Source organism: Asterias amurensis, chromosome 1, assembly GCF_032118995.1.
Source record: "Asterias amurensis chromosome 1, ASM3211899v1".
In the NCBI taxonomy this organism is placed as follows: domain Eukaryota; kingdom Metazoa; phylum Echinodermata; class Asteroidea; order Forcipulatida; family Asteriidae; genus Asterias; species Asterias amurensis.
In genome coordinates this window covers 2,867,592-2,882,927 of record NC_092648.1, presented here as the reverse complement: position 1 = coordinate 2,882,927, position 15,336 = coordinate 2,867,592, and the positions used below count along the sequence as shown (strand labels likewise).

The 15,336-nt window shown below is 35.5% G+C and overlaps 1 protein-coding gene across 3 annotated transcripts; it reads right to left on the bottom strand.

Moving 5' to 3' along the window:
• Positions 1-6,306: 6,306 nt before the first annotated feature.
• Positions 6,307-14,219, bottom strand: LOC139942252 (uncharacterized). 3 transcript variants are annotated; one of them, XM_071939054.1, is made up of 5 exons: positions 14,136-14,219; positions 13,080-13,376; positions 12,136-12,314; positions 10,244-10,351; positions 6,307-9,751 (listed from the first exon to the last, which is right to left on the bottom strand). In XM_071939054.1, the coding sequence occupies exons 2-5, from the start codon at positions 13,252-13,254 to the stop codon at positions 9,614-9,616; spliced, it is 600 nt and encodes a 199-aa protein (XP_071795155.1). In that variant the 5' UTR covers positions 13,255-13,376; positions 14,136-14,219; the 3' UTR covers positions 6,307-9,613. The 3 variants fall into 3 exon arrangements, with proteins under 3 accessions (XP_071795155.1, XP_071795164.1, XP_071795147.1); XM_071939063.1 differs by having other exon boundaries at positions 14,062-14,180; XM_071939046.1 differs by lacking the exon at positions 14,136-14,219 and having other exon boundaries at positions 13,080-13,434.
• Between the last annotated feature and the right edge of the window lie 1,117 nt (positions 14,220-15,336).

Genomic DNA, 15,336 nt, shown 5'->3' with positions numbered 1-15,336 from the left:
AAACAAACAAACAAACAAACAAACAAACAAACAAACAAACAAACAAACAAACAAACAAACAAACAAACAAACAAACAAACAAACAAACAAACAAACAAACAAACAAACAAACAAACAAACAAACAAACAAACAAACAAACAAACAAACAAACAAACAAACAAACAAACAAACAAACAAACAAACAAACAAACAAACAAACAAACAAACAAACAAACAAACAAACAAACAAACAAACAAACAAACAAACAAACAAACAAACAAACAAACAAACAAACAAACAAACAAACAAACAAACAAACAAACAAACAAACAAACAAACAAACAAACAAACAAACAAACAAACAAACAAACAAACAAACAAACAAACAAACAAACAAACAAACAAACAAACAAACAAACAAACAAACAAACAAACAAACAAACAAACAAACAAACAAACAAACAAACAAACAAACAAACAAACAAACAAACAAACAAACAAACAAACAAACAAACAAACAAACAAACAAACAAACAAACAAACAAACAAACAAACAAACAAACAAACAAACAAACAAACAAACAAACAAACAAACAAACAAACAAACAAACAAACAAACAAACAAACAAACAAACAAACAAACAAACAAACAAACAAACAAACAAACAAACAAACAAACAAACAAACAAACAAACAAACAAACAAACAAACAAACAAACAAACAAACAAACAAACAAACAAACAAACAAACAAACAAACAAACAAACAAACAAACAAACAAACAAACAAACAAACAAACAAACAAACAAACAAACAAACAAACAAACAAACAAACAACAAACAACAAACAAACAAACAAACAAACAAACAAACAAACAAACAAACAAACAAACAAACAAACAAACAAACAAACAAACAAACAAACAAACAAACAAACAAACAAACAAACAAACAAACAAACAAACAAACAAACAAACAAACAAACAAACAAACAAACAAACAAACAAACAAACAAACAAACAAACAAACAAACAAACAAACAAACAAACAAACAAACAAACAAACAAACAAACAAACAAACAAACAAACAAACAAACAAACAAACAAACAAACAAACAAACAAACAAACAAACAAACAAACAAACAAACAAACAAACAAACAAACAAACAAACAAACAAACAAACAAACAAACAAACAAACAAACAAACAAACAAACAAACAAACAAACAAACAAACAAACAAACAAACAAACAAACAAACAAACAAACAAACAAACAAACAAACAAACAAACAAACAAACAAACAAACAAACAAACAAACAAACAAACAAACAAACAAACAAACAAACAAACAAACAAACAAACAAACAAACAAACAAACAAACAAACAAACAAACAAACAAACAAACAAACAAACAAACAAACAAACAAACAAACAAACAAACAAACAAACAAACAAACAAACAAACAAACAAACAAACAAACAAACAAACAAACAAACAAACAAACAAACAAACAAACAAACAAACAAACAAACAAACAAACAAACAAACAAACAAACAAACAAACAAACAAACAAACAAACAAACAAACAAACAAACAAACAAACAAACAAACAAACAAACAAACAAACAAACAAACAAACAAACAAACAAACAAACAAACAAACAAACAAACAAACAAACAAACAAACAAACAAACAAACAAACAAACAAACAAACAAACAAACAAACAAACAAACAAACAAACAAACAAACAAACAAACAAACAAACAAACAAACAAACAAACAAACAAACAAACAAACAAACAAACAAACAAACAAACAAACAAACAAACAAACAAACAAACAAACAAACAAACAAACAAACAAACAAACAAACAAACAAACAAACAAACAAACAAACAAACAAACAAACAAACAAACAAACAAACAAACAAACAAACAAACAAACAAACAAACAAACAAACAAACAAACAAACAAACAAACAAACAAACAAACAAACAAACAAACAAACAAACAAACAAACAAACAAACAAACAAACAAACAAACAAACAAACAAACAAACAAACAAACAAACAAACAAACAAACAAACAAACAAACAAACAAACAAACAAACAAACAAACAAACAAACAAACAAACAAACAAACAAACAAACAAACAAACAAACAAACAAACAAACAAACAAACAAACAAACAAACAAACAAACAAACAAACAAACAAACAAACAAACAAACAAACAAACAAACAAACAAACAAACAAACAAACAAACAAACAAACAAACAAACAAACAAACAAACAAACAAACAAACAAACAAACAAACAAACAAACAAACAAACAAACAAACAAACAAACAAACAAACAAACAAACAAACAAACAAACAAACAAACAAACAAACAAACAAACAAACACACGCATATACATCACAACAAACTCCCCGACACCTCAACAAACAACAATACATAAATTAAAAACACAAACACACAAGCAAACACCCCAATACCCCAACAGACAAACAAACAAAACAAGAGTGTACAAATGTACACTATATTCATGGTGAGAATAAAACATGTCAAAACTGGAAGTTAATCATAACAAAACCAAATCACATGACCTAAACTACAAATCTAGACCAATTCTCAAAGCAAAATATCAGTTTTAACAACGTTCATTTTAGCTAAATATCCATATTATTACTTGCATTTTTGCAAATGATGAGGGCTGAGTTTTACTTCCTTTAGTGTTGAACAGAACACTGCTCTTACTTTATTTATTTATGTATTTGTTGTTTGTACGACGTTTGAGTCATTGTCATTTTTTCACAACCATCTATTTGCCCCTGAACCTTGTCGAGTCACTTCAGTTATTTATCATCAAATTAACTTCATATCTAAATTAAACTGCCAATATAAAGGCCTGTATGCTTCGTATTTTTTTTTAAATGGAAGGGGCACCAAGGCACTTTCTCATTGGTTAAGGGCACCCTATGAAGAAATTGTAAATTTCTACTGGAGCATTTCAAGGGCACCAAGGCAATAACCAGGGGGCATGGAGGCAATCGCTTTCGTTTACTCCGTGAAGTACATGCCTGAATATATATACATGGTAATCAAAAATACCTTTTGAGCATTATACATTGTAAATTAGTAAACGTTGTAGAGCTGACAAAATAGTCCTGCAACCCTGTTCCAGTGGTGTGTCTGTTTCTTGTCTTTTTGTTCATGCATTTCTTGTTTCTAGTGTTTTTCATGTGTTATTTTCCCCCAATTGTTTTCTTCGTATTTTAAAAGTATTATCTTAGTTAAGTTTATTTATATATTTAGATGATCTTCCCGTCAAGGGAACTCGGCCAACTCTCACAAGGGGATATAAACACAAAGCTGGCAACAGCAAGTCTCACTCATACAGCTATGAACTGCGCAAATCAAGACATTGTGATTTTAAACTAGAGGACAATACTTATTCTAAACATTGTAAAACCAGCGGTCTTAGACGGATTTGAACCCACAACCCTGTGTTTGCAAGTCTAACGGTGTTACTGTCTGATATATAATCTTCTTATAAAAAATAACAGTTAAATTAATAAATAAATAAATAATTGATGAAATAAATATTAAAGGCAGTGGACACTATTGGTAATTACTCAAAATAATTATTGGCATAAAACCTTACTTGGTGACGAGTAGTGGGGAGAGGTTGATAGTAAAAAACATTGTGAGAAACGGCTCCCGCTGAAGTGCCATAGTTTTAGAGAAAGACGTAATTTTCCACGGATTTGATTTCGAGACCTCAGATTTAGGTCTCGAAATCAACCATCTAAACGCATACAACTTCGTGTGACAAGGGTGTTTTTTCTTTCATTATTATCTCGCAAGTTTGATGACCGATTGAGCTCAAATTTTCACAGGTTTTGTTATTTTATGCTTATGTTGAGATACATCAACTGTGGAGGCTAGTCTTTGACAATTACCGATAGTGTCCACTGCCTTAATCAGAATTAATCTGAAGTGTTCGAACCATGATGTGCCCAATTCCCCTCTTCCCTCTGAGTATTTAACACACATATTAGAGCACCCATTTCTCAGAAAAGTAAAAGAACCAGTCTAAGCGAAACACTTCATCAACCCTGTGATTCACCCATCACCTGACACTTTATCGTCAAGTTTTATAACTTCATGTTCCGCCTCTAGTTCATCGAAGGAAGAGGAACTATTGCAAGCCAGAAGGAAATGATAATTCAGCCTGACGGAAAAACAATAGACGGAAAAAGAAATCAATAAGTTCAATAATACTACACCATTGATGGGGTTGGTTTTCTACCTCAACTGTTTAACGGGACCTGATAATACCACACTGATAACTCTGCATCGGGGTGGGTGGAGGCTAGGGTGCCAGTCCCTCACGGATTCAATTGAGACATGTTAAAATTTAGTGCCTGTGTTTTTTGGGTTTTGTTATTTGTTGTCTCAACATATTGCGTGGGAGCCCTGTATCCATGTAACCAAGGGACTTGGCCTGTCTATATGTAGTGGAGCGTGTAATTTTAGATAAAACATGAGGCAATTGTTGTTTGTGAAAATTATTTGTATTCGTTCAAATTCTTGGCTCTTAAAGGAACGTTACAGAATTGGTAAGAAACAAAAATTGTGTGAATATCACAGATTTACATAAAACTTACACGGTCTAATGATGATGATAGTAGAAAACATCCCTTTAAATATTTCTTTCTGAAATTTCATTTTTTTATGAGAGATAAATAATCTAGTTTCGCGTTTGGAGTTTATCGCTCAGTGAGCGTTTTATTCATTTTTGTTTTGGCATCGATGCCATGCAAAATTTGTAATCGGTTATTCACTATTCTCTCGTGACCCAGATGGCCGATCGAAATCAAACTTCTACAGGTTTGTCAGTTTATGTATATGGTGGATTACATAAAGTGCTTACACTGCCAGCAACGTTTTTGCTAGCACAACCAACTCTTTAATGTTCCTTTAAGTCTTATGCTGAATATTTTTAAAATGAGAGGATACATTTTTGTCTTTTCACAAAGTCGTGCTTCTGGTAAGCCCAACCTTTTCAATCAAGACAATGTACACTAATGGTGATTTTTACAAAACTCACGCTTCTTGCATAAACAAGAATCTTTGAATCAAGATAAGGTAAATAATAAGTGATGATTAAAAAAACCCAATGCTTTCGGGTAATCTCACCCATTTTGAATCAAGCTAATGTACAGTTTAGTTAACATGATTACAAAACTCTAGCATTCGTCAATAATTGGGAACCAAAAAGTTTAAACTTACAATATCTTTTGAATTTACGTAAGGAAAATATCAGTTACTTGCTCATCATAAAATTTCTGGGGGAATTTCATGGATCCAAATTTAAAATGAGGTAAACGGGAACTTCCTATCAGGCGAAACACACATCTCTCTCGGGACCTAAAGTGGTCCAGGAGGAAATGCCCTCTAAACCTCTGCCATACTTCCTCATCGGTGGAGTCTTGCAACGGATTTCCAGGTTAATGGATAGCCGATAAAAAAAACCCACCAAAACACACCTGTAAATTTGCATCTCCCTTTGTCGGTACTTTCACAGTGACAGTAAAGTTAGTTTGAAAAGGACATTCACGTGTTTGTACAGCGAATATCGATGTTGCTTTTTCCATATTGAATATTGGACATTCATATAGGTCTGTATGGTTGATATATGTCTACCATACACCGATATTTGATATCTGACATTCTCGTCGCTGTATCAAACATACGTGAATGTCCAATATGCAATATCAAACTAACTTTACTGTCATTGCCATAATTATTATGCTTATCCACAATAAACTATAACCTCTAACTTCATGCTGAAGATATTCACAAACCTGAAAGTTTCTGCTCTTTCCCGTCGGTCTTTGTTACTCTTAATTGATTCAATTCAAAAGCATTTATATAAAAGAGCTCTCCCCTCACAGTATATAATACATAGCTTGTTATCAAATAGTTTGTCAACATTTTTTTTTAAGCAACTTGACCTAAGAATTAACTATAATTAAATAGTAAACTTGCAGAAACAAACAAGTTTTAATTGTTTTTGTGTGTGCGAGTTTTGGCTCTGATAAGAGCCGGCATTGTCTCGACGTTTCAATCAGTATACTCTGCTTGTCTTCAGTAGAAACTACTTGCTGACTTGGTTTTTTCCCCCACCATTTCTGTCCTTGTTATATACGTTCGTCCGTACGTTCTTGTTTCTGTGTATGTTCTGTTTGTCTGTCCGTCAGGCATCTCACTACAAGCATCGGCTTCTAGATGATGCCTCCATACCTATTGAAGTTTCTGCCTTTTAACTTAATGCAATTATGGTCACTTTGACTTACAATATTGGGTATGAATTGCTTTGAAATTTAACTACAGCCACAAATCTTTCTCATGACATATTCTGACTGATATGCCAAATCATGTATGTAGTATCAAAGACACAATCCCATATACTTCCTATACATTGTCCGATTAATAAATGATTCTAAGAGCAATTTCCTCCAACTCTGCGTCGGTAGTGTCATTTTATGACAACAATAAGTCGTATAGGCATTAATCATCGAACTCACATGCAAAAAGTACAATTTTATTTCAAGTAATTTTTCAGACAATATATAAATAAATAAGAAATAAACACAGACATAAATAAGTAATTAAATAGAGGCATAAATATCCACAAAAACAAAAGCATAGGTTACAATAGTTTTTACCAAACTTAAACTCCATAAAAAAGTAGTGATTTATGTAGGGCAGAAAACTTGAAAATCTGAAATAAATTTTAAATAAACTTAGCTCAACAACCTTCAATTATTGGGATTAGAAGCTATTCATAGATAAATAGTATTCCCTATAGTATTAAAGAATGGTTTCACATATATAAATAGTATTCAATGTAGTATTCACCTATAAGAAACTACTAAAATATATTTTGTATATCAAAAGTCTGAAGTCAAGCTGATCAATCAGTATATAAATGTTATAACAATTCAATGGAAAACTAATTGATAACCCTACACATTGGGTTATTCTCAATTTGACTTTAACAATATCAAATACAAAATTGCATGCTTTTTATACTCTGATTCTTTGAGCTTAAGGCAGTTAACAATATTGTTTATAACAAAATTGTGATATTCAGAAACCTTCTAAAACCTTCTAAAAATATAAGTGTTTGTAGTTCTTGTCCACTCGTTTTTACAGGGCCCATCACAAAATCAACTATGACCATAGTTTGCATTGGGTTCATGAAACTCATAAAATCCCTTTTGTGTTTCTGATGTTGTATGTTTGATTCAACTATAAGTTCTGGAAAAGGAATAACATGAAGGTAACACACCAACAGTTTTATTTAGTCAAACATAGTGAAAAGTTCGTCAAACTGGGCGAAAATGATTAGTAATGCGAGTGATTAGTCAGTTGACGAAGGAATGACAAATTACAATTAGTGCAATACGAATCGTTTAAAGTGTTTGACTAATTAATATAAGTTAAAGACTACTTTGAATAATGGATTAATTTGAAGGGCGGGCTAATTTGTCAATTGACAAATAAGTATCGTCACGAAACAAGAGATGACGAAGTATAATTTTTCATGACAATCCAACTGACTAACTTTTTGCGTTACGACTAATAAAGAGCGCGATCCCGCCAATTTTTTTTTGGGCGGCAATATGACTTTTGACTTATTTTTTTATGACTTTTGATTGTGCCGGGTTTCCCAAAAGCCCTCTTGGGGGCGTGGCACAGAATCGGATGATTGTCATATCGCGTTGTTGTTTTGAGATGGGGCATGACAGCTCAAGTTGACTGGTGAAGGTGAGCATTAATCATTGGAATAATTATGTGATACTTGCCAGTAAAGAATAGAGTCTGTAGCCTGCGATCATAGCAATTCCATTATAATAAGATATAAACAATGATGTGTAACGTTAAACATTGCACCGTGGAAAAGTTTGTGTTGTTTGACAAAACGTTAGTGTTGGGCAGCATACTGGCGACGTTTATCAAGTAAAATAAATTTAAACTTCTCCGAATTTCACCCTGTAATTTATACTAATAGAATAAGAATTTAATGTAGAATATTGTGGTGTATAGTTTGAATATTTTAAAGATAAAACGACAGCAAAAGAAAGAGTAACAAAAGCTTGTTGAGCTAGTTTAGCTGTGTGTATACAATGTACGTATACGGACGCAATCACAATAACAATAGGCATGTGTCGTGTTATAGCTGCATGATGTTTGTACGAAAGGCCTTTCGTTTGTGTGCAGTGCACACATAATGTGTTAATGTCCAAACTGTATCTAGTCAAACGACTAACAATTAGTCATGCACACTGTCTTATTTTACTTGTTAAAAGAGTCATGCCTAGGTAGTTTTGACTTATGTGAGGGGAATTAATTTGTAATCCTGACTAACTTTAACAGTCGCGTGACTGATTAATATTCGTGCAATACTAATTAATTTTCTTGCATTACCAATTAATTTTCGTGCGTTACTAATTAATTTAATAATTAGTCAAATAAGACACTTTTTTCATGACTAATTATAATTAGTCAAAACTACCTATGCATGACTATCTTTTGATTAGTAAAATAAGACAGTGTGCATGACTAATTTTTATTAGTCAATTGACAAGAGAAAGTTTTTAGTGCAGGTGTGAGTTGCCACACGAAAACGATGTGTTATTTAAGCCTCTTTCCCGTTAAAGGGCTGGGCCCAACGTGACATGGATTCGGGTCAAATCTGACCCGGGTATTCTTTAGAGTGTAACTGAAGAGTAACTTGTGGATTTTCTCTACGTCATATAATAGTCATTTTACAGAGTTTGTGCGATCTGCGGGAGATCCGTTCACATAAATAGGCAGTTTATAGGTAATGTTTGGAGCCATAACAAATCCCATGATGACTCGTATAGCCAAACGATATTCAACCGTCACTTTCAATGAAAGCTTCTTTGCGTACCGATGGGACTTTGTACACAACATAAAGACGACTTGTCGAAGATATCACTTTAACTTGTTATCTGCCGTGATGGCCATGCTCTCTTCATGCTCTCTTGAGGCCCTCCAGTTTTCTGAGAATTGTTCTCTTGAAGTTTCATACAAAAGTAAAATGTTCACAATGAATTCAAATTGCATTATCATTATAGTTACAGATTGAGATCCACAAGTACGGTTTTCTTCTACTAATAAATAGTTCTGCAGAATCCAATACAACTGTAATCCTCTGTGATTTATAAATGTCTTCAGTGGTCTCTCATCTACGCATGCACGTTGCCTCTAGGTTCCCTGTTTCCTACAAGGGACGCAGCCGACCATTTCTGAGAATGTGTGTCTTGAAGTTTCAGACAAATAATATTTAGTCAGTTTAAAATTGCATCAGTAGAATCACAGATTTAGTCAACTATTACTATAGTATGGTTGTCTTCAATATGTAGTCCTCTGTGATTTACAAATTTCTTCAAAGATGGTTTCTCGTCCACGCATGCAAGTTTCCCTACTCATTTTCCCGTCAACGTTCTGTAATGTACGTCATGGTTCTTTGGTTCAGAGCCGCCGGATTGAACAAGCCAGTTTTTTCGTCGTGGGTTCCATTACGTTGTTCTGGGCATGCTCGGTTTGCACAATTTAAAATGCTCCTCTACCATCTGACGGAGCTGCGCTTTCTCTTGACTCAGTTTGTCTTTCAGCGTCATCAGCTCATCTCGTCTAGTCTCGAGAGATTCCATCGTCTGCGTGAATTGAAAACAAGACAGCATTATTTAAGGCTTTACAAATTGGGGAATTGGGTATATTGCTACCTGAAGCCGCAAAACAATCTATTAACAAACAACATCGTTTTTGAAGGGAAAAAAAAGGAGAAATCACTTGACTCTTAAAAAATAATTGCTTTGTTTTACTGGTGTATTAAAAGTTTTGTTAAAGTGTGGAAAGTATTGTATAATTGGCTGGATAAAGTGTCACCCTTCTCAAGAATGAATTGTATATCTTCCCTTAACCAGTGGTGGTCCTACCTCGATATGTAATGACTTCGGGTACGGCTATGGCTGTTGGCTTTATAAACACCAGCGAAGTCCAAGCCTTTCAGCCATAGCCACAGCCACAGCTATAAGTTTGACTTTTCCCCCCAATTTACTTTGGCCCTTTTCGAAAACAATGCTATTTAGGCTTAGGCCCCCATCAGTTTTCGAAAGACCCTTCATTTTCCTATCATTGCTCCTTACCCTTTGCAGTTCATCCTGTCGGCTGCGCTTCTTTTGCCGACACTTGGCGGCTGCGAGTCGATTTCTATTCTTCCTGTCCTCTCTTTTTTTCAACTCCTCTCCCGTTAGCTGAAAACATGATACGAAAATAACAAAAATTATAAACCCTTAAATCTCATTTTAGTAATAGATTATGTGATATCGCTGTGTATTGTATGTAACACTCTTGTTAATTTAGTGTGTGTTGAAGAAATTCAGCGAGGATGTCCGTTGACTTTCACTTTTCATATCGCAGGAGGGCGGTAGACATTTTGGATGTTTGGAAGTTTCAGATGCAATTGTCATATAGACAAAGAGGCTCTTTACGAAGAGACTTATCTCTATTCTATTTCTAGTTGTTCTGGTGAACGGAATCATAGCGAGCGGGGAGGAGACTGACTAAAGACAATAGACTTGAAATAACGTATAGGTCTGAGCTTTTAATTATACAAGTTCTTAGGCCTACTTGTATCATACCATTGAGTTCTTCCTCCATGATCATACCATAGAGCAATGAAAATAGAAAAAGTGGTGGCACTGGTGTGCCTAGCTCGTAGGTATTAGTGAAAGGCAAATCTCTTGCACCCTTATAGCATACGGGAAAACCGAACAGGAGTAGCCAAAACCAAGAGTGAAACTGAAATGTTCAATTTAAAAGTTTTTGGTGGTTTGGGAAGTCTTGACTTAGAAATGATGCCACCAAAGTATCACAAGATAAGTGACATCATTGCAATATAGAACAATATTGGAGGACATTGTGGTTCACATGAGCAATGGTCAGTTCTGGGGGACCTTGAGGTCATAGCATAAGAATGCGACTGCTTACTTGGAAATGGGAGTGAGCCTTAAAATACACAGAGGATGTTGTATACAATATGGGGGATTTCTCAAGACGGTGAGAAATCGAACATCATTAGAAATCGGTTGCAACTGCGTCAAAGAAGTATATAAAAAAATGTAACAGCGTAGGTAGATGTTGGATGCTTCAGCTTTGATTTTAGGCATAATATAAAACAAATAAGGTCAACAGGTTCTGGTGTGGTGTTTAAATGCAAATGCAGGTATGTAAATACCATGTGAACGAACGGTTGGATGGTGGTTTGAAGCCCCCTAACCCACAGCTTAAAATTAAGGGGAAACCCCCACAATACCACATGGCTTCAAAGTATTAATTTGAGCAAGCACTAAGAGTATTATCTCCTGCCTCTTGTATGTAGTTGGTCACTAATCAACACAAATCAGACCGAAAGTCAACATTTGAACTAATGGCATTACACAAGAAAGCCGGACTTAAACCATCATAAGATAATGATGTTAATGGCCCAATGCTAACATCACTGGCATTGGGCCAGCGGTCCAGTGGAAATATCGAGCCTTGCCCCCCCCCCCCCTCCCGCCTAGTTGCTGTTTTAAGACGCTGATAATCCTAAGGACTTGAACTTTTCAAGTTTTCTACTGTCGTTTATGCGTTTGTACTGTTGTCTTCTGATTGATCTATTCTGATGTGTGATCAAGGGTCCCCCATTTATTGGGCCTGTGTGTGCCTAGCCTACGGGGGTTTCCCCTTTTGCACTATTAAAGTTGTATGTTGATGTTTGAGCAATCATGCAATAAAGTAGTTATCAGTGTCAATACCATAGGATGGCTCCTCAGTGTGTTGTTCCCAGTCATACCCGGCCCTTTGTCGAGGCCTTCGTGGCTTGCTTCGTGGCTTCGTGACAGCTTCGTAAACACTTGAAGCGACTGGAACGGGAGACCACGACGTTGAGTTCGCCACTCACCCATGTGTGGTCTCCCCCTCTCCAGTCGCTTGGGATCGCAGCTATTCGAAGCTAAAAGTCCTACCTTATTGTCCTAAAAGCTAAAAGTCCTACCTTATTGTCCTTGGGACCTCTCTTCTTGTCATAGTCTTCCAGGCCCCAGTCTAACAATCCCATTTGCCATCTCCTCTTCTGGATGGAATTCCTAAGCTCTTCCTTGATGAGGGGTCGAAGCTCAAACTCATCATCCTCAGACTCTTCGGAGTCGGTGCTAATTGACCTGCAATATTGCCCTGGAAATGATATAAATTATAGGGGTGTGAATCGCGGGGACGAGAGCTAGGGGAGTGTTTGAATACCGAGGGAACGAAGTTGGAATGTCCGGTGGAGCAAAACTCTTGTCTCCGAGCTGTCATAAGACCGTGGGAGAAATATTGTTTTTCTATTATTTTTTTATTAACTTGATGTCTCATGATGGTAAACCCATTATGTATTATTAGATCGGAAAGTGAGTTACATTGTGTGGTTTTTGTGAAGTACCAAAAACCTAACCTTCATCACACACAACATTTTGGATCGGGCTTAATGGGATCCTGCTATTGTTCTTCTATTATTTCCTTTTTTAAAGAATTCCTCTGCGGAGTCCAAGTTGAACATAAACAACGTTGTTATGGGTCCTTTGTTCTCACCAATGGCCCCCCAGTAGGCCAACAAACACACAGACAAATCAGTCCACAAAACTTCAATGCAAAATTCAAACAAACTTCAATGCAAAATTAAAAAAATCCATACAAAAAGACAACCCCTTTAAAAAAAGAAAATAATAATAAAATAAACAAAAATAAATGAATTAATTTAAACAAAAATTAACATAAATAAACATTATCATCAGCGGACCAATCAGCATGTATCAACAACAGTAACGTGAATACTAATTGTTGTTTACTGGTATGTATTATAATATTCCCAGCAAAATTGACAATACACATACAAAGACAGTTTGATCAAAAATCCCCAAAGTGTAACTTGCAACTTTCAACAACTGGAAGAAAACTTACTCTTTGAGACTGGTGTCTTTGATTGAAGATGGTGTCTTGAAGATGAATCCGCAATGTCCTGGTTCCCATTATCATCATCATCAAATCTTGCCGAGAGAAACCCCAATGGAGGGCTTAACGGTTCCCAACCAGTCTGGGTTGCTACTGGCGAATTATACTCCACTTGCGAAGCCATTTATGGTGAATGTATTTGTTAGAAGTCCTATCAAACTCCTGACTGCAAAATTCTCTCAGTTGAGTCAGCTCAGTCTGCTAACGGTTGATAAGCTGTTATAAGTTGCGCTTACTATAGTAAACCTGTCAAAGAGACACACAACGATATCAATGCTCTGTTATGGTAAACAAATCGCGTCTATACCCAACGTTTTTGTACAACATAACAACTGATATAAATAGAATATGACGTCATCCATTGCCAAGACGTGCGTTGACATGTTTTGTTGTTTCTATAGGGCGTTTTTTAATAATGAGCGTCTGGGGAGTATTCTAGAAGTTTCTATGGTGACGCCCCTGAAACATTTCTGGGGCGTGGGTTTTTACCCAAGTCCAAGGGTCATGTGCAATATTTCAGGGGAATACCCGACGCGGTCTTCAGTTTCTGAACCGTGAGGGTCAAACATTAATTAACCCAGTTTCCGTACATATGAAGCAGTCGCTTTTGGAACCTGACCAGAAAGAAACTTTTTCAAAATGTTCTCCAAACACGAAAGAAAACTGAGTTTTTTATTCTGTAGTAGAATTCAGTACCAGCAGCGCGGATTTTGTACACGTGAGATAAACGGTTTTTCTTTTCATATCGCACGATTTGAAGGTAAATTTCGCAATGACGCTATTACGCGATGATGACGACACAGACTCTCACCCCCTGGAGTGATAGTGACGGCTGTTTTATGTGCGATTGAATGGGTAGCCTTGACATTGGATTAAATCCAAACAGCTCCAGGACTCCTTCCTATTCAACGCTATAAAATGATCAACCTACCGAGTTGATCTGTATACGGCTGTCTTATGTTTCGTTTTTCCCCCGTGGCGCAATTACGATAACAAACAACCTACGTTTCCTTGATCAACGGCTGTTGTGTGCTTGATTTAGCGGCTCACCGATAACACATACATGTAGATGCTTTGTGTGGCTTGCATGCGATCTGAATGAAGAGTTGGCAGTGGAACAACTTGCTTTTATAGCAGTACAGTACAATAGCGGATCGGGAAAACGGTCAATACACGCATGCGCGTTTTCCGTTCTGTTGAGTTCCAACGTGTCTAAGGCTGCGTTCAATTGAGTGACGTCACTGTGATTCACTGCCTGTTGTTATGGGGGTAGATATTATTGCACCATTGCTGTGCAATACCAGTCAGCGGAAAAGTTATTTATGGCAATTTAAACTAGTTTTTTCCAGTGACGGATCGTGGAACTTTTTGTAGAAAAAGTACAGTTAGAGCTTCTTGTTTGTATTATAACCACCATAGTCATTTAAACGCGTGTTTAAGTCCGCCACACGTCCCGTGTGTGCACAACTTCAATCAAAGTTCCGTTTATTTTGTTGATCTTGAGTACTGGCTTACGCAACTTGCTAAGCACTATAGTAAGCAGAGATCTTGCTTGCAAGCCAAAATGCGTTGTGTAAGTACTGCCCCGATGCATCGGGGCAGTACTTAATTAACTTTTGAGAAATTACCACTGGGTGAAGCTACGGCCAACCTTGGGGAGGGGAAGGGGGGGGGGGGCATTATATTAGTTTGGCTCCACGTAAAATATTCGCTCGTGTAAATTATGGGTCATTATTGCAAGTCAATGCTCATTTCAGCAATACGACATGTACGTTAAAGATCAATAATTGTCCCTTCAAATTGAATCTTGCCCTGCACGAGCTTCCCGATAATTTGGAGAAATATTTTCTGGTCGAATTCTGAGTTTATGTTAATTGAATTGTTTTGGTGATGCAAATATTATTGACATTTTACTGCTGTATTTAAACCAACAAAATAAATGTGTTTACAAATAGAGACTGAGCCTTTAATAAAAAAAATGCAGCCACATGTTATTAAAGTACTCACGTTATGTTTGCTTTATTGCAAAAACAAAAACCCACCAACGTTGATATAAATATTACATATTAATAGAAAGTACAAAATATAGTAAATCTATCAAAGTGGCTAATAGTATTAATCATCAGAATCTGCAACTGTAGACGATGCATTCCTGTGTTATTATAAGTAACATACATTTATAACGTGCTCTTTAGGAGAGCCTCTT

Coding starts and splice junctions, on each gene's coding strand:
- LOC139942252 (XM_071939054.1), bottom strand. CDS start 13,254: ATGGCTTCGCAAGTGGAGTATAATTCGCCAGTAGCAACCCAGACTGGT. Junction 10,352..12,135: donor GAGGTCCCAAGGACAATAAG/GTAGGACTTTTA, acceptor TCATGTTTTCAG/CTAACGGGAGAGGAGTTGAA. Junction 9,752..10,243: donor GACAGGATGAACTGCAAAGG/GTAAGGAGCAAT, acceptor CAATTCACGCAG/ACGATGGAATCTCTCGAGAC.